Raw genomic sequence first — 19,200 nt, forward strand, 5'->3', positions numbered from 1 at the left:
AGGGAGAACTGCTAGGCAGTACAAAGGAACGGACTACTGATGGAGCAGCAACGTGGGTTCATCTCTAATTGTGCCGAGCAAAAGCAGCCAGACACAAGGCAAGCTGTGCGACCCCTTGTACGTGAAGTTCTAGAATAACCCAAACCAGCCTGTAGGGACAGAAAACAGCTTGGTGTATGCATGTAGTAAAGCCAGACCGGTAGAACTGACTCTGACTTACGCAAAGGAGCTCTCATGGTACGGGGATCCTCTTTGTCTTGGGTGGAGTTTGTTTATCTGAGTGTGTATTTTGTCAGACTAACCCATCAACACAGTTCAAATGAGCATAGGGAACTATTGAACTGAGGTGTATGTAAGTTACACCTCAGTAAAGTGAGTTTGAAATAAAGCAGGTAGGGGATTAAGGATGAGATGGGTGGTAAATATCAGCTAGAAACTTAACCACAAGAACCCTCAACTTTAAATTGTAACTATTAGCAGCTTAAGAAAAATGGTATACAGGTATCCCTTTCTGCAAGTTCACGTTAGGTCTTTTATGGAAGACCTACAGTAGTGCCCGTTTTCACCAACTGAAAGACAAGTGAAAGAGCTCGGCATTGGTTTGGCAGTGAGCTGTTACGGAGGCAGCATGCCCTCAGAGCTCCTTCCCACTCTCAGCATCTCCCTGTCCAGCCACCAGAGTTCTGAACTGTGCGAGCATCTGGGCTTCACCTTGATTGATTTTGCACATCTGTTAAGATGTATTCTAAGCTATCAAAAGCCTGAGGCATGATTTTTTGGGGTCTAGGAATGTCAGAAAATGCTTCCATACCAATTAGTGGTATTTGCATTTTTGCTTTCCACCATTTAGGCTTAGGAATACTACTTTCCGGTAGAGGGAAAAACCTTTATCAGGAAAAGGCCAGTGTACCTAACTTGTAAGTCAGAGACTATTGAAGAAGAAAGGTATTGTTTTTAAAAACTGTGGCTTATTTCTAAGGAAATTAGAAAATTTACAAAATGATCACATGCAAATGAAAAACTACAAATGTTGGGGCACCTAGGTGGTACAGTCGGTTAAGTGTCAGATTCTTGGTTTCCGCTCAGGTTGTGATCTCAGGGTTGTGAGATCGAGCCCTGCATCAGGCTCCGCGCTCAGCGTGGAGTTTGCTTCAGATTCTTTGCCTCTTACCCTTCCCCCAACTTGCACCCCCCCTTCAAATAAATAAAGTCTTTTTTTTTTTTTAAGATTTTATTTATTTATACATGAGAGAGAGAGAGAGGCAGAGGCAGAGGGAGAAGCAGGCTCCCCGCGGAGCAGGGAGCCCGATGTGGGACTCGATCCCAGGACCCTGGGATCATGACCTGAGCTGAAGGCAGACGCTTAACCGACTGAGCCACCCAGGCGTCCCAAATAAATAAAGTCTTAAAAAAGAAAAAGAAAAACTAGAAATGTTTGGGCAGCAATCTGTAGGAAATTTTAAAATCACAAATACGTTTTTTAAAGATCTCAAGGACAGAAGCCAGGTGGCAGGCAGGTAGCTTGTAAGGGAACTTGATGCTGCTGAAGTCTGGTCAGCTGGTCATAGTTGGTGATAGCGTATATCAAATCTCCAGCCTCCCACCATTATGTGGGGTGGGTGGTGGCTCCGTTCACAAAAAAAAAACGAGATTAAAAATACGAAGCCTATTGCCAAAGTAAGTTACCTGGTAGAAAGTCCATAGGTTAGTTAATATTACCAAATTCATGAGGGGTTACAGAGTGGACACTCTGAGAACTTGGGAAGTAAGCTAAGAAAATGAAAACTGACCTTCCAGCAAAAATATACTGGCGTCATTGTAGGTTCACACGTTTTGAAAATGTGAACTCGTGTTCTAGGGACTCCTTCCTAAGGGCATGTGCACATGGGAAGGTGGCCATTCCAAGCTGTGTGGGTCCTACCTGAGCAGCTTTTACCCGTGAAATGGCACCTCCTCATGTGGCTCTCAGCTCTGGGGACCACTTAGGATGCTGCCCTTCAGGGGCCCTCCGAAATGACCCTGTTGCACTGTTTGAGAAAGCACTTTGTTGTATTGGTTAAAATTGAAAAGTAAATGTGAAGGGGACCAGCCCCGCAGGTTAGAGAGGTTTTTTTTTGTTTTTGTTTTTACTGGTATTCCTGGCTTGGCCTGCATTTGTGGGGGTGGGGGAGTTTAGCCTCGGTTTTAAGGTTTTAATCGGAAGCTTCTGGGACCATTTGTCTGACGGGATTTCAGAAGGCTGTTGTAAAATGTAGTTCACCTTTGTCACCTACACATATTTTTCATATGGTGGCGCCACCTTGTGCCTGATGCTGTGTATTTCTCCCTGATCGGTAAAAACATGAGCCATTTTGTAAACCCTGAGTGCCTCCTATCCCAGTCCGCCTTTGCTGTCACCACTCATACAGGACTGCTACATAAGGCTGCTGAGCCTGGTGTGTTCTGTGCGGTGGGACTTGAGTTCCTGTGTCCCCTGTGTAAAGGCACCTGAGAAACTCCCGTGGGACAGAGGTGCTAATGAACATGGAATCACAGAGCTAGCCACTCAAAGATATTCAGCCCAAAAGTGGCATCATGTTCTGAGTTAATGAGTTAATTATTTATAGATGTTGCCTGAAAGCCATTCCAAGTGAAGATATTTCTACCCTTTAAATGAAGATTCATAATTTAGAATCAGCCATTGGAATATTAACTGCTTCTTTTCAAAAAAGCTGTCGCTACTCAAGACACCTCGGCTGAGAGGTCTTCTGTGCCCCAGTCCCTTTCAGCTTGATTACCTAGAGCTGTCACCATTTTGTCGGTGACAGAGTGACTTTGCTTACTTGTCCTCTCCCCCACTGTACTGCCAGGTACATGGAAGTAGGGATTTGGCTCTGTCCCGGGGCCTGGACTGTGCCAGGCACACAAAAGGTCGGAGTACTTACTGGTAAAATTCCCTCATTAGTGATAAAAACGTTAAGAGGACATTGCTAGGCAGTTTATTAAAAGGATAATTTGATGTGCTCTTATTGGACATGTTCAACATGTAATTCTGGTTTTGTCCTTTTGACCTTTCCATGTGAAAATTGCAATCTAATTAAAGTACAGTCCTAATTTTGTATGTTTATACATTTCAAATTCACTCGTTCTTCATTTTTCCAGAAATAATGATTTTTAAAACAGATGTGTGCCCCTTGCACATGCTGCACAGGACTGAGCAGAGGGAGGTTCAGACCGAGATGCCTAGGGGACAGTCAGGCACTCAGTTCAGAAGCACTTCTCCGTGCAGAACTTGGCCTTAGTTGATGGCCTGCAGTGAGATGGTGGAATCTCTACATGCTTCCTTGGAACGTAAAATTTAACTTCGCTGTCTTGAATTTTCCTTGAAGTTAAGTTTCAAATACTCAGAATACAAATGTTACAGAATTCAAAACATTCAGAATTCAAGTATGATAGTAGTTGAGGAAGAATTTTTAATTCATTACATGCTCGAATGAGTATGTGTTGTCTTTATTGGTCATACCACACTCAACAGTGTGAGTGGGCAGGTTGCCTGACATGAGACGTTTGCCAGTGGTGGGGCATGGGATGTGTGAAAGCAAGAAAGGGGTAGAGGTGGCCTGCTCCTGCCCTGGTGACTGGAGGGAGAGATTGCAGACTATAGCGCAGCCTTGGGCATCTGTTCTGTTTCTGTTTCCCACGGCTTGGCAAGCCAGAGTGCTGCTGACATTGTTTGATAGATGTGTTCAGTTTTCTGAAAATGTGGTAGCTTTGACAATGAGCAAAAATCATAACTGAAAACCTACTTTGCATTCTGTTTATCAAAAAATAAAGACCCACCACTAAAGTCCATCCCACACATTTGGAAGAGCTAAGAGCGTGTTTCTGATCTTACTTTGTGGGGATTCTGGAGACTCACAGACCTGGATTCAAATCAAGGGCCTGCTCTGGATAGCTCTCCAAGCAAAGGCACCCATTTCCCCATCAATGAAATGGGGAGAGTCGCACCAAAGTGGTAGTGGATTCAAATGGAGTGCAGACGAAGATGTGTGTGAGGTACTTAACCCAGTGCCATGTAAATGCAGTAGATTACCCATGTCGTACGGGATCATGTCGTGACAGTGTTTTCGTTTCACTTAAAGGTGAATCGGGGCTAGGAAAATCAACTCTCATAAACAGCCTGTTCCTGACTGATCTCTACCCAGAAAGAATCATACCTGGAGCTGCAGGTACAAAAAGCCCCCATACTACTGTAAGTGCAGTTCTCTACATGAAAGCTGAGAGCACATGGTAGATATTTTTGTCTCAGCCTTGTGGTTTTGTTCTGCTTTAAACACAAGGACAGTGTTCTTTCAGTCGGGAAAGGTGCTGCACCTGAAGCCCTTGGATCTTGTTTGTTTACTGAGCGTGAATCCACAGGTCCATCCTCTCCCGAGTTGGTGTTCTTTTACTGTAGAAGTGTAGGAAACAGTTTCTGCCTAGATTATATGTTTGATGGGAGGGTCAAGGGAAAATGTTTTCTCATGAAGAGAGTTCTCTAAGTAGCTGACAGCTGTGGGAATAGGTGTGTACTCTCCTTGCATATTGTGGGAGCGTTTTGGGTTAGCACACAGCACCTAGGACTTGGGCCGCCACACCTGGGACATAGAGCCCTCTCATAAATATCTCTGAATTCAGTATTTAAACAAATTCATAAATTGTTCTCTTTGCCTCAGCAACAGAAGTCATAATTTTCAATATTGGCATTTTAACCATCCCGAGCTGCTGTTTTACTTTAGCTGCCCGGTTTCCTTGCCAACTCAGGGATCGTTTTTACATGGTCCTTGTGTTACCTCTGAAAACCTTCCTCCAAGAGGGGTAATGAAGTTCTAAGTCATTTATTAATTAGAAACTAATAGGTAATCTCTTCTCTTTGAAAACTGGGTTATTTTTTTTTTTTTTAATTTATGAAACTTTTGTTTTTCACAGACAGTCAAATAAAATGTCATTAAGGTTAGGGGATGTGTAGGCTTCTCAAATTTCTGAAGTGATGCTATTTTTTTTTTCTTTAAATAAAATGTAACGTAAGGGAGGTTCCACACCAAAGCTCATTACAGTTGATTGTTAGCAGAAGATTGGCATTCCAGTTTTCATTACAGAATCAGAAACTATATCTTTAGTTTTAAACTCTATTCCACACATGTATTACTCTTTTCTCTGTTTTTTAAATCTTTTTTATTTGGCTTCAATTTTTTGAGTAGATACATCTTTACTTCACCAAATCTGTCTGCCCCTCGCTCCAGTCTGCTATTGATACTATCCTGTGAGTTTTCAGTTTCAATGAAGCTTCCAGAAAGTGGTCATTTTTCTGTTCAGAGAGTTGCTGCTATTCTTTTCTTCGATCTCCTGTTGAGTTCATAGGTGTTCAGAATGGTTTGATCCCTATCTAGCTGAATTCCTGGGACCAGGCGAAATTTAGGTCTCCTACTCCTCTGCCATCTTGCTCCTCCCCCCCGAAAACTGGGTTAATTTTTAAGTACGTTTTCTCATTAAGTTTGTTTCTTTTCTAGAGAAAATTGAAAGAACTGTCCAGATTGAGGCTTCGACTGTGGAGATTGAGGAGCGAGGGGTCAAGCTGCGCCTGACAGTGGTGGACACACCTGGCTATGGGGACGCCATCAACTGCAGGGATTGGTACGCCCCTTGGGGACGCACAGCCCCAGAAGTGCTTACAGTTATTTGAATGTATTCACATTCACAGTGTTAGAGTGATGATTGGGTTTGAGGTAGCTGTGTATAATAAAACGGTGAAACACTTTAAAGTGCACTGATTATACATTTTAAATGAGGAATTTCACAAAGAATGAGTATTTTTTCTGTAACAGCCAAGCATTCATCAACTGCTAGTATAAATGAAACCCCTGGATCTGAATGAACCCTGGCCAGTGGAGAAGATTGTGATGTAGACCTTCCTCTTAGAGACTCGATTCTTGGCCTCGTTAGCACAGATACAGACAGCTGCAGGTAGAAGAGCACTGCGTCCCCGTACCCTGTGGCAAGGGCCGCATCCATGGTAGAAGTGGTGGGCTCCAGTCTCGTGGGGTGTAAAGCCCCAGCTTGCCAGCACCTGAGGAGGAAGGGTGAGGCAAGGGAAGCAGGGGGAGGCTCTCCCACCTCCTTCCTTCCTCGGGAGTCTCTCCCTGCCCTGCCTTGCTCTTTGCATCGTGCAGCAGTGGTTTACATTTTCACACACTGCCCCGTCCTCTGCGCACAGTCCTTGTGAGAGCTGGCAGCCCTCTGTCTGCTCAGTCACCTCAGGTTCTTTCAACGGTTCTTTTCAGGCCTTTGACACCCACCCCCCACAGCACTTGAGGGAAATTGTGCTTGGCACACTTTCCAGAAACCTCCGTCTTGCCAAATGTAGGAGTCTGTTTTCCAGTCCCATCTTATAACTGAGTTATCAAATTATATTTGGTAGAGGGGCAGGGAAGAAAAAAACTTGTTTTGTCTTTAAAGTTAGGGAGTGCCTGCCTTTTGTATCCCACTGTTACCAATATTTATGTTTCTCAGTTTTAAGACCATCATCTCCTACATTGATGAGCAGTTTGAACGGTACCTGCATGATGAGAGTGGTTTGAATAGGCGGCACATCATCGATAACAGGGTGCACTGCTGCTTTTACTTTATCTCACCCTTTGGACATGGGTAAGTGGACCCCACCATAGAAACCAAGTCCTTAGAATTTCCTTTCTACTTGCTAGGTTGACAGCTTCCCCCAAGTTGCATATTTTCATACAAGAAGTGAGATAATTTTGAGAGAACAGAAATGTGTGTTTCATTCCCTTCAGACTTAAGCCTTTAGACGTCGCATTTATGAAAGCGATACACAATAAGGTGAACATTGTGCCTGTCATTGCCAAAGCCGACACCCTCACCCTGAAGGAACGGGAGCGCTTGAAGAAAAGGGTATGTGTTTTTTACTCAGGGTGGCTGAGGGCCAGGCGCCTGGGAAAGAGTGGACGTGTGTCTGAGATACGGGGGAGCAGGTGGGAGCAGTCTGATAGTTTTTAAGGAACACCTAACACTTGTAGACTTAACATTCTAACTGCTGTCAAGTTCTTATTCTTTGTAATTCACCGTACATGAAAACGCCCTCAGTGAATAGAAGGGACGCCATGTGCTAGGTGAGTGATAGGAGTGTGGAAGTGTGATCTTCTCTATGAAGTTGTGTTACGTTTATCTAAACGTTTTACTGTAAACAGTCCGTTTAGGAATAGGTTTTAATTGTCCTCGTCTGGTATTGTGACTGTTTAAAGGGCCTCTGTTTTGGCCATTAAGAGGTTGCCTTGCACTTGTCCATCCGCCAGCCCATGTACCCCTCTCCTCCCAGCAGCCCTGTGCCGGTTGCTGGACTCTGGTGCCTTTTCCTGTGTTACCTGAAAAGCCTCTTTGTGGACTCTTTGGTATATATTTTTTAATTAAATGCCTGTTTGTATTTGTATGCTTATTAAGAAAGTCCAAGCTCATATGCTAAATTCTACGAATAAAAGTTCTTTCTTTTGTTTTTTTGAGAGAGAGGACGTGAGCAGGGGTGTGGGTGGGGACAGAGGGAGGGAGAGAGAGAATGCCAAGCAGGCCCCGCACCCAGTGTGGAACCCAAAGCGGGGCTCGATCTCACAACCTTGAGATCATGACCTGGGCCAAAACCAAGAGTCTGACACTTAACAGACTAAGCCACCCAGGCACCCCAAAAGTTCTTTTAATTATCCATAAAAGGAGTTGTTGTAACAGTTACATACTTACCCTTCCAGAGCATAGTCTGTTTATGTTTTTGTTTTTATAGGATGGGACCATAGCATACATATATTATTCTGCCATTTGACTTTCTAAAAATTCCCAGCACACACAGAAAACACTCCCCCGAACCCTTATACAGCTCAGAGCAACACACACACACACACACTCAGGTACACTGCCAGCACACACAAAATATTTCTTCAGTGTGTTTTTTGGTCCTCGCACCACCACCCCTTAATTCCTGGCATCAGGGATCTTTGCTTAGCTCCCTTGTGTCTTCCAGGAGTCTAGAACAGTACCTGGCGCAGAGTGGGCACATGTCTGCCTTCTCAGAACTGTTCAAGTCAGATTCTTAGACGGGAAACTGATGGGCGTTTTAAGTGTTGAAAGATGGGCATTTCAAGTTTGAATTTCCTTCAAAACAAGTTTGTAACACCTTATATTCCCAAAGCAGTGTGAGCTTGCTCCACTTTTTGCCCCCCTGGAACCGTCCTGGATGTCACCAGTTTTTCTAAAGTGTCTCCCATCTGAGAAACGGGAAGTGTTTTCTGGTTTCCATGTTTTTAGACCTAGTTTTGATTTTTGTGTTTTCACGTTTTTCTTGATGTCTTCTGTCACGGCAGAGTTTTTCATTTCTACTATGCATACATGTTTGTCAGCCTTTTCCTCTGTTGTCTCAGTGCTTGCCAGCCTTTTAGGAAATATCCGGGCCTTTGGGAGAGCCACTAAAAGGTTTGGCACGTTTATGCTTAAGGGTACGTATTTTAGTAACGCCCACTTAAGGGAACTCCAGCTTTTCTAATAAAGAATGTTACACCGGATTCCAGAAAGGTAGGGAAGCGGGGTCAGAGTTAGAATGTTGTGTCCACCCATCTCTAATCCTGTGTCCAGAACGCTAGGGCTCAATTTCAAAATCTGAGATGAAGTGAAATCCCATTTTGCCCTTGGCGCTTTCATCTTGGGCCTTCCTAATCCTTCTCTTGATCTGGTTTCTCCCTTCCACCTCCTGGTATCCCCCACTCCCTGATCTAGAAGAACCTCTGGCAGACCTGCTTTAGTCTTCCACTTTCAGGTGTCGTTTCCTAACCTTTCCTTTATCTCAAACTCTGGCTCCCCGTCGGCCATCAGCAGTTGTCCTGTCTAGGGCTTGGCCAGCGAGCCCTCCACCAGCCTTGGGGCCTCAGCAGCAGGGTTTGCGGTGCTTTCAGAAGACTTGTCTTACTGCCTGTTTTATCACCTGTCTTCCTAACCCCTGAATGTTGGCATTGGTTAATATTGTTTTGATCATATCATACCTCCTGTGGCTTCTGCTTTTCCCTTCTGAGAATCTTTTTCATGTGACTTCTGTGTGTAAACGAGTCTCTTCTTCCCCTGCTCCTGAGCTTGCCTCCCAGCTTCCCTGGCTCTGTACCTGAGCCCACCTCTGGTGCAGTTGCCCAGACAGAGAAATGTGTGATTGTTGTTGATTCACCACTTTCTTTTTCCTCTTTTCCAATTCAAAATAGCCTATTTATTACATATTTCTCAACTCGACTCTCATCCTCAGTGTAAGCACCATCCTGATGGGGCCAGCAGGGATGGATAATGGGCAGGCAGGAAAGGGGAAGAGATGCAGCAGGTTCGTGCTTCCTGCCTAACTTCTCCCACTGGTGAGATAGTTACTCTGCCTCCGCTAGGAATGAGGACACTGAAAGGACATTGTGAAGAGGGAGAAAGACCTCTTCCTGAATCCTGAATTAGTGCAGACCGTGTGTTAAGTTCGAGGTCTTTGATCATAAAGGCCTGAGGGTTCCCATTAAGAACATCCATTACCAGATTACCAGATTAGGGTTTAAAGTAGGGATATTTCTGCCGACTTGGCGTTTGTGCTTGGCCCTTGCAGCCCAGGACCCCACAGGAGAGTAAGTGGCGCTCTAGCCTGCCTGTACCTGCTGGAGTGCCCAGCACAGAGGGCGTTCTGTCCTCTCTAGGCCACTCTGCAACCTGGTTGGTGGAGTGTGTGATTCTCCTGCTTGTTGCCTCTTGAATAAAATCCAGAGCCCAGCCTGGCATTCAGGCAACTCTCTACTTGTCCCTCTGGCTTAACCCAACTGGAAGGCTTACTTCCCAGCCATCCTGGATTTCTTATTATTCCTGAAACATACCCTGGGTGTCCTCTCTTCAGAGCCTTAAACAAGATTATTCCCCCACGTGCCCCTCACTCCGGTTCGCCCCCTCGGGCGACACTTGAGCTCTTCTGGTGCCCGCAGTGCCTGGCCGTGCCGCTCCTGGGGCATGTGTGGCTCCGGGGGCTGGCTGTGGTGTGTGACTTCTTCTTAGTTGCTGTACGGCCCTGCTGCTCTATATGCCAAAGCTGGGGCATTATTTACTCTGGACAGAGGACCGCTCAAAAGGCAAGCATAAATACTGCTCCAACAGTTGATAAAATTATTTGAAAATCACTAATAAGTTTAATTATGTATTGACGGTTAGATAATTCTGATATATTTTTAATAATTAGATTTGATTGAAATGTCATGTGGTTTGGTAAAATTGCTCCTGGTTTGTCATTCTTTCAGATTCTGGATGAAATTGAAGAACATAGCATCAAAATCTATCACTTACCTGATGCAGAATCTGATGAAGATGAGGACTTTAAAGAGCAGACTAGACTTCTCAAGGTAAGTGCGCGCTCCAGGTGCCCAACACAAGTCGCTCCTGTTCCCGGTCATCAGCGCCATGGAAGGAGTTGACAAAGGGCCACATCCTGAAAGGCTGGCCTTTGACAGATTGTCCGGTACATTCAGTTACAATAATATTTTTACTTTAAATATATTTTGACATAGCTGTCACCTAGGTTTAGAAACCTTATTATGGGTTTAATTTGTTTCATATAATTTTTCCCATGTGGAAAATACATGCCACTTCTGAGTAAAATGTTTTATATCATTAGTTGGCCAAGGAAGCACGTAGTAAGCAGCAGTGTGCTCAGTCTGTGCCTGTGTTCTTATGTTCACAGTGAAAGTTGGGGTTCCCTGTGTGGAGCCTCTCCACCTGGTGTGTCTCTTTCTAGGCCAGTATCCCATTCTCTGTGGTTGGATCCAATCAGTTGATTGAAGCCAAGGGCAAGAAGGTCAGAGGCCGCCTCTACCCATGGGGCGTTGTGGAGGTGGAGAACCCGGAGCACAACGACTTTCTGAAGCTGCGGACGATGCTCATGTAAGACCCCCGTGCATCCCTGTGGGCAGTGCCTAGCACAGGGAGTGGAGCTTTTAGACTGCGGGGTGTGCAGGGGGAGCCGCCGCAGCCTGTTGTGCAAGGCCCTCCCCGGGGACTCTCTGGGACTCAGGCTGCGGAACTGGCCTGTCCCTCTCGAGGCCGAGTGCTTAGCACACCCTCCTCCCTAGTCTCCCAGCTCTCTTGATGCTGAAAGTAGACCACATGTACACTGTGGAATGGCTGCAACAGACATGGGACGCCTCATGCTCTGGGAGCAGATACTCAGGCTGGCTGCACAGCGGCTTCTCCACTCTCAGCTGAAACACGCTACCACTCCAGGTCCACCCCGGGCAGTGCTGAGGTTCTTCAGTGCATTCTTAGCCCCTGCCACAGGCCTGACTACAAAAGCAGAAGTTTTCCCTCTAAAAAGAAAGTTCACAGTTAGTGACAGCAGTTGTTGTTCTTGAATCAGGAGGCTAGAACAAAGAGTGCTGCTAAAATCGAAGACCCTTAACTCCATCAGTGAGTGGAGGATCTAGGCAAGTTTTGAGTAACTAAAAATTGATTAAAACAACCAAGCTTCGGGCGCCTGGGTGGCTCAGTTGGTTGAGCGACTGCCTTCGGCTCGGGTCATGATCCTGGAGTCCCGGGATCGAGTCCCGCATCGGGCTCCCTGCTCAGCGGGGGGTCTGCTTCTCCCTCTGCCCTCTTCCCTCTCGTGCTCTCTGTCTCTCATTCTCTCTCTCTCAAATAATAAATAAGTAAAATCTTTAAAAATAAATAAATAAAAAATAAATAAAACAACCAAGCTTCATCAGACGTAATTCAGTCACCACGTGGGAAGCTCAGGACGGGTCCTTATGGCCGCGCGGCTCTGGTGGAGGCTGCAGATGGAGCCTTCCTGTGAGCTGTGTTTCTTTCGAGTGAGGGAGAGCATGCTAGCACTCCCGTCTGTTCCCCTGCATTCCGTGCAGACAGGAATGCGTTATCTTTACTCATTCTTGACTGCTTAAGTGTTTGAAAAAGCTGAGCCAAGAAAATTATGGATGTTTTCTGAGATGATTAGAAGAGTCAAAGTCCTATTTCTAGTTTATTCAAAATAGTAATACTTAGTTGTATGGTTTTTTCCATAGCTTAAACTAATCAACTCCTTAAACTTGAGAAGTCAGGAATAATTGAATTACGTGTTTTCCATACGTTCTTTTAGAACAGTATGTTCTGTTTCAGACTTGCCTACCTAAAAGGATCCGCTAAAATCTGTACCTCTGTGCACTGGTGGTGGTCTCCTGCAGAGCTTGGCAGTGCCAGTAGGAGAGGCCCGTGGAAGGGTCTCTTCCCCGGCTCTGTGGGTGTGCTTCTGCTTGTTTGTTGTGGGGGAGAGGAGAGAAACCTCCACAGCTTCAGCCCTGTGTCCCAAACTCCAGCAACTTTGTGTACAGTTCAGCAAGTAACAAGTAGCTCAAACGACCGATGGTTGGTGCTTCTCCCTGCGGTCGGCTCCCACACGCAGCTGGCCTTGCTGTGCCCTTCTGTCTTGCAGCACCCACATGCAGGATCTCCAGGAGGTGACCCAGGACCTTCACTATGAAAACTTCCGTTCCGAGAGGCTCAAAAGAGGCGGCAGGTTGTTGCCCCCACCTCATGTTGTCCCCCTCTGTCCACACTGTGTTACAGAGCTCCACTGTCCCCCCTTCTGCCTGTCCTGCTGGGCCTTCCTGACTCTAAGCAACATGATTTGGTTTCCTACTCAGAAACCATTACCAGGTGCTTGTTGCTAATGGCATTGTAGCTTGCTTTTTGTAACCTGTCAAAAGTAACCTGAACCATCTGCACGCAAAGAACAGCTTTAAGTGGAAGGGCCAGAGACTGGTCTTAAGAGCATCACTCTGTCTATAAATGAGGACATAACTTACCTGCCATTAAGAAAGGCAGCTCCACTCCTTAAAAATGCACACAGTGCCCTCCCCTTTCCTCTTTCACCATCGCAATAGATTTTATTTGAGATCTGTGTTTTGTGACCTGATTTATGTCTGCTTGCACCACATTTCTGCTTAGCTTAGGTATCAAGTGATCCACATCATTTATAATAAGAATTTTCTGTACAGCAGTTGCTCCCACACTCCTGATCTACTCCAGTGGGTGTGGGTGCCTGGAACTGAGGAGCGTGCGGAACTTTATACACACACCCCTGTTTCCTGTACATACATCTGTGATAAGGTTTAATTTCTAATCCGGGGACAGGTGAGGGGTTAACAACAACAACAGCAATAAAATGAAACCATTACAGCCATATACTACAATCAGAGTTATGTGCATGTGGTCTGTGTGTCTCTCAGAATCTCTTCTTGCCCTGTACTCACCCCTCTTCCTGTGAGGATGCCCCTGTGGGGAGGGACGGAGGCGCCGGGGTGCAGCGCTGGGCTACCGCCGACCTGACGGCTCCTGAGGATCATGTGCCTCTGGACCACAGCCGAGTGCGGGTCACTGAACCCGCAGATAAGGGGGGGTGGCTGTGTTGTAGTTTATTAAAATATTCACATTTTTGAAATCTGGTGGATTTGTGTATATATACAGGGTGTATGTTAAGGTTTGCTTTTTTGTGTTACTTACCTGGGGACCAGATACTAAGTAAGGTTTTAGAGGCCGATGAGGAAGCCAAGTGTGCGCTTGTGAAGAGCTGTGTCCTCACTGCTCAGTGGGCCTCCCCCGCCAGCCCCCTCCGCCTGTACGCTCGGGCCCTGCTCCTTGTTCAAGTGTCCTTGTCACAGTCTGTGTCCATTAAGACCTGTCCATCCTCCTGATGGCAGCACCTACTCCTCGAGTAAGTGAAGACCAGAGTGTCCCACCCCCACTTGGAGTTAGAGAAGTTTCTAAAATTCACCATCTCGTGCTGTGTTTTTTTCATCTTTCTTATTCATTTCATTATTCATTCATGTTAGAAAAGTGATAAACAGGTAATTTTAAATACTTTTCTCAGAAATGTAAAGTGAAATTTTACTTTGGCAATTTGTCATCAGAAATAACCAACTAAATTTGTAATTTCTTTCAACTCTTAGAAAAGTGGAGAACGAGGACATGAATAAAGACCAGATCCTGTTGGAGAAGGAAGCAGAGGTAGGTAGAGGATATTGTTGGTGTACATCCACAGATCATTACAGTTTTCCTTTCTTATTTTTTTAAGAAGGAATATATTACGCATAATCTCTTTTATTGTGTGTACATCTCTGTGTAGTATGGATATTGCTTTACATGTGTTATCAGTTGATCTCCAGTAGCCATTTAGTGGGAAAAACTTGGGAATAGTGCAGATTTAGTGATTTTAATCCCTGACACTTAGTGAATTTAGTAATTTAGTAAAGTACTCAAAATTCAGTAGCTTTCCCATACACAGACGATACGTATAGACAAGTTGGAAAATATAAAGAAGGAAACTGCCATTTACACCCATTAACAATTTAAGAACTCTGCAGGACTGATGGAGAAGAAACCAGAAAACTCTACTGAAAACAATTTTCAAAATTTAAATGGACACATGACTTTAGGCAGGATGCTCATTGCAAAGATCACAGTTTTCTCTAAACTGAACGCCATTCCTTCAGAGTGGTTTGGTTTGTGACGTTCTTCTAGGGGAGAGCTTGCTGAAATAGTTCCAACGCTTGGTCTGAAGATGGGGGATGGAAAGCACAGGGAGGCCCTGTAAAACACACACTAATGAGGGAGGGTTGGCTCCACCGCTCATAGAAATCCAGAGGGTGGGGACGCCTGGGTGGCTCAGTCATTAAGCGTCTGCCCTCGGCTCAGGTCATGATCCCAGGATCCTGGGATCGAGCCCCACATCGGGCTCCCTGTTCAGCGGGAGGCCTGCTTCTCCCTCTGCCACTCCCCCTGCTTGTGTTCCCTCTCTCGCTCTCTCTCTGTCAAATAAATAAATCTTTAAAAAAAAGAAAAGAAATGCAGAGCATGGCATGGGCATGACGGGCTGATGAAATGCACGTCTAGAAATGGGTCCGAAGTATGGAAAAGTGTTTGGTAGAGGTGACATTGGGGTCTGTTAGAGCTGTGGAATCCAAGCATATCCAGGAAATCCTCAAACAGGCCAGCCTTTTGGAAAGAAAACTCACCTGTTTGGACAAATTAATTCAACATGGATTCAAGTACTTAAATGTTAAAAACATGGTTACTTGAAGAAAATTCAGGTAAATGTTTTATAACAACGTGCCTGGAGGCCTTTCTAAACTAGTGGAAACTGTAGTCGTGAAAACTGATGAGGGTAGCAGAGGAGGCCCATCTACCACGTGAGCAGTGGGACCTTGCTGCCCTCTAGAGAAGTCCCAGGCCCACTCCCCACCTGGTAGTGGCAGCCTTTCTCCCACCTTTTTTCCCACCTTTTAGGTTAAAAAGCATCTTCTGTTGTCTGTCTTAATTCTTCAGTTTGTTGCTAATTTCTGTTTCTTAATTGAATTGCATTTTATCATCTGCTTAGTTTTCTATTCAGTTGTTTGTTCTTTTACCGATTTATAAGTTCTTTGTGTGTTAACTCTTGGTCATGTTTTAGGAAAGCATGTAAGCTGAAATTTTAGGAATCACAAAGCACCCATAAAGAGTGTCCAGGGAGGATGGACCTTAAGAACCAATAATGTGTCCCTGTGTCCTGTGCCCGTAGCTTCGCCGCATGCAGGAGATGATCGCAAGGATGCAGGCGCAGATGCAGCTGCAGATGCAGGGTGGGGACGGCGACGGTGGGGTCCATGGGCACCATGTGTAAGGTAAAGCCTAGAAGACAGTGCTTTCAGATGCCTCAACTTAGATGTCATGACAGGCACCTCCCTCTCGTCTTACTAATGTCTTACATTTTGAAGCTCTTGTGTTTAACTCCATAGCATTCAAGAAGACCAGGCAGCTTCTAAAAAATGGAAGCTTCTCCTTGGTTCTGCGTGTCTCATAAACACTTTCCGTTTCTTTCTGAGTTTACAAATATAATTAATGAAGACAATTTAAATATTAAAATAACCTTTATTAGTCAGGCAATTAGAAACTTATTATAGCTGAAAGCAAAGAGAAAGCATTATTAAAACAGATTATGCAGACCAAAGGTAAAGAGGGCGAAAAAGGGCAGATTATGCCAGGTGGGCCAGGGACCTCGAGGGGTCTGCTCACTTCCCACTCTTCGCCACAGCTCTGCTCCACCCCATGGCAATCGGTGAGTCATGTAGATGTCTGGCCTGGTGTGTGCTGGCCTCCCTGTTTGAAGGGAATCTGCACACACCAGGGACCGTGGACCAGGAAAAAACAAATGTCTACTCCCCTCTGTCCTGGGGACAGGTGGGCATTCAGAGCTATCTAGGTGACTGCTGTCAGCACCTCCCAGAGGAAGGACGGAGAGGTAAAAAATACAGGCCAGAGGAGGAAGCAGCTACATGCGGTTAGGGCAGAGGCCCGAGGCTCCCTGGAAGAGAGATGCCTGGGGTTAGGCAGACCGAGTGGGTGCTGGCCACAGGCACAGATCTGGGGACAGGAAGCTGGGGGTGCAGGTGCAGAGGTCCACTACAGGTGGGAGCCTGATTGTAGAGGCAGGAGAATGTTCGTGACAAGAGGTGATGTGGGGACATGAGTGAACTAAGGCTTAGCCGACTCGGGACAGGATTGATGAGCCAGAAGGCAGGGAGCCCTGAGCCTGGGACATCTGTGAGCAGTCTGCCACGGCAGACGCGCAGGTAATAGAGGAAGGACCTGCATGGGTGTGTGGGAGCACCAGCCACCAGAACAATACCCCTGCCCTTGTGGCTTGTGGGGAAAGGTCTGAGATACGTACGAAGCACACAAATACCCATGTTCGGTGTAGCCAGCTACTGGAACGGAAATGTCCACATAACCCACCACCTGGGCCAGAGTTGGTGGTTTACTTTCAGCTGGGTCCACACGGCACCGTTGAGGATACTGTGGTGTGCCAGGGTTTGAAATCATTCGCCTGTACTCATATAGCTGGTGAAATGTCAGTACACCCAACCCCATGAGGCTGATGCTGCATGAGCAGGCTTGGCGCCTGGGGAAAGGCCAGCGAATTAGAAAGAAACGGGACTTCTGAGCGATGGGGCTCACTTGAGGCCGGAGGAGGTGACAGACATTTGCTCATTTTCTCTGATCTTGATGCTTCTCTAAATTTTAAAACTTGATGAAATTATGAAGAATCTCCTTTAGGTATATACAACTAATATACATTTTTGCATACTCTGCAATTTGGTGGTGCCACCGGTTCCCAAGAGATGTTTTGATTTAGTTAACTCTGGTCATAGGAGCCAACCTTCTGCTCAGTTTGTGCCCTTTGTTATACAGAAAATGATGCTGTTAACGGTCATAGCAGTGAGTGCTGTACCACTTCCATTGACATATGTCATATTTTGTTTTTCCAGAAAATGCTTTTGCAAGATACAGAAAACATTCCGCATGAGTACTACAGCTGCGTGTTTCCGAGAGATCATTGGAGGAGTGCCCATCCACATTTTACAGTACCTGTGCCTGAGAATTTAATTTTTTTTTTTTAAACTTTTGATGTGTTTTGTATGAAGTACTTTTAACATTTGTATTTCGTTGCTATGTTATACTTTATATTTTGTGAGGTGAACCTTCCATTTTCATTTTTCTTCCACCTTAACTAACCACTAATGTTGGAATTGATTTCCAGGATCAGTCAGTATGTATAATTAACGTTGAGTTTCTTTGATTTGGCTGGCCTAACTGACTAATTGTTGAGGAGCACTCTTGATTTCATTTCTGGAACATTCGGACGTAGCCAGCATGTGCCTGGGTGCTAGTGACATGGACCCAGTGATATGGAAAGATGGGCTGGCATCTATCTGTAGGGCATTGACCTCCCAGGTCACCAAGATGGAGATTCTACCTGGCTTCGCTTTGTTTTGAGCACAACACCTAAAACCAGTTTTGCTGCTATAATTCATTAGTTAATTCATCTGCACATTTACTTTTTTAGCAAGTAAAACAATAGAATTATTATCTAATATGGTATGTGTATACTAAAATAACTCTTTTAAAAAAACAGGCAATTAGGAGCAAATTTTAAGAAGTCTTTGGATTCTGATGCTAGGTCATTTTTTAAGCTGCTCTGCAGAGAACCTGCCACAAGCCACGTTTTGTAGTGTTCCCATTGATACCGGTTACCCTCTGCTACGGACAGCGAGCGTCTGCGAGCTCCAGTTTTCATATTACAGCAGCAATTCTTACCCTCGCAGAGAGAGCCAATAAACGATTTTTACTCAACTAACATGAAAAGTTACTTTTTTAAGGAAAATTAATAAGTGATGTATTTAGAAACCAGTCTTTTTACGTTTTTATATGGCACCCTAATGTATTTTCTGTAACTACAGGTTTATAAGATCTGCCTGAGCAGTGAGAATCGGGGTCCTTTGGGGTGTAGCCCTCTGAAGCCAGACCTGTCCTGGGCCCTGAAGCTAATGGCCCCATGATGCCTGAATGCCAACCAGGTTTTCCTGATTCGGCTTTCCTTTAACTGGTTCCCTAAAATTTTTAATAGTTTTCGGAAAGGAGGCAAATAGCAGCAGTCATTTTTTTATGTGCAGATTGTTATCCATTTTCAGCCATCATCACGTCCTTCGTTATGTGTACTACAAACCTCCCCGTATGTCGGGTGAGACGGAAAGACATTTCAAATCTGCACCGTGGTCTGACTGGTAGACCACCAGTCAGATCAGTCTTCTATGCTCTGTGGCCTTGGCCCTTTCCTTCCTTCCAAGGGGTGCTGAGAGGCTCTGGGGCTTGCTTTTTTCAACATTTCTACTGACATTGGGAAAGTGGTCCCCAGAAAGTGATGGGTGAAAGGACACCTGGAGGGAGCAGGTGTTGGCTCCATGTTTTCATTTTGCTCTAACAGGAGGGGCAGAGATGCAGAAAACACTTCCCCTAGGAAGGGATGGGAAGAGTTTTTGCTTGGGCCAGACAAAATAAAGTGACGTGGTCGAAACACATTAGTCACAGAGGCGGGCTACAGACAGCAATCAGGTGTTCTTGAGAACTTTGTCTTCCCACTGTTGCATAATGGTGACTAGTCACAAGCCTTAGGTTCAGGCACAGTTGTACAGAGTTCTTACCAAGGGAAAGTGTTAAGTGACTTTAGAGCACCTCCGTGCAAGGCCGGCTATCTGGGTTATTTTGGCACTAAGTACACTAGTAAAAGCTGTTTAAAAGGTGGAGCTGGGGTCACATGTACGCGTG

At 45.4% G+C, this 19,200-nt stretch overlaps 1 protein-coding gene across 1 annotated transcript in view; it reads left to right on the top strand.

The window, feature by feature from the left end:
* Window positions 1-19,194, top strand: part of SEPTIN2 (septin 2) — a 33,172-nt gene extending 13,978 nt beyond the window's left edge. The window contains exons 4-13 of the mRNA XM_021679051.2: window positions 4,122-4,208; window positions 5,529-5,652; window positions 6,529-6,663; window positions 6,807-6,924; window positions 10,314-10,415; window positions 10,808-10,953; window positions 12,494-12,577; window positions 14,010-14,067; window positions 15,617-15,719; window positions 17,364-19,194. Of these exons, the coding sequence (XP_021534726.1) occupies window positions 4,122-4,208; window positions 5,529-5,652; window positions 6,529-6,663; window positions 6,807-6,924; window positions 10,314-10,415; window positions 10,808-10,953; window positions 12,494-12,577; window positions 14,010-14,067; window positions 15,617-15,718 (956 nt within the window). The 3' untranslated portion in view covers window position 15,719; window positions 17,364-19,194. The remainder of the gene's footprint in view (window positions 1-4,121; window positions 4,209-5,528; window positions 5,653-6,528; window positions 6,664-6,806; window positions 6,925-10,313; window positions 10,416-10,807; window positions 10,954-12,493; window positions 12,578-14,009; window positions 14,068-15,616; window positions 15,720-17,363) is intronic.
* Window positions 19,195-19,200: the final 6 nt, after the last annotated feature.

The sequence above is a fragment of the Neomonachus schauinslandi genome, chromosome 3 (assembly GCF_002201575.2).
Source record: "Neomonachus schauinslandi chromosome 3, ASM220157v2, whole genome shotgun sequence".
NCBI lineage: Eukaryota > Metazoa > Chordata > Mammalia > Carnivora > Phocidae > Neomonachus > Neomonachus schauinslandi.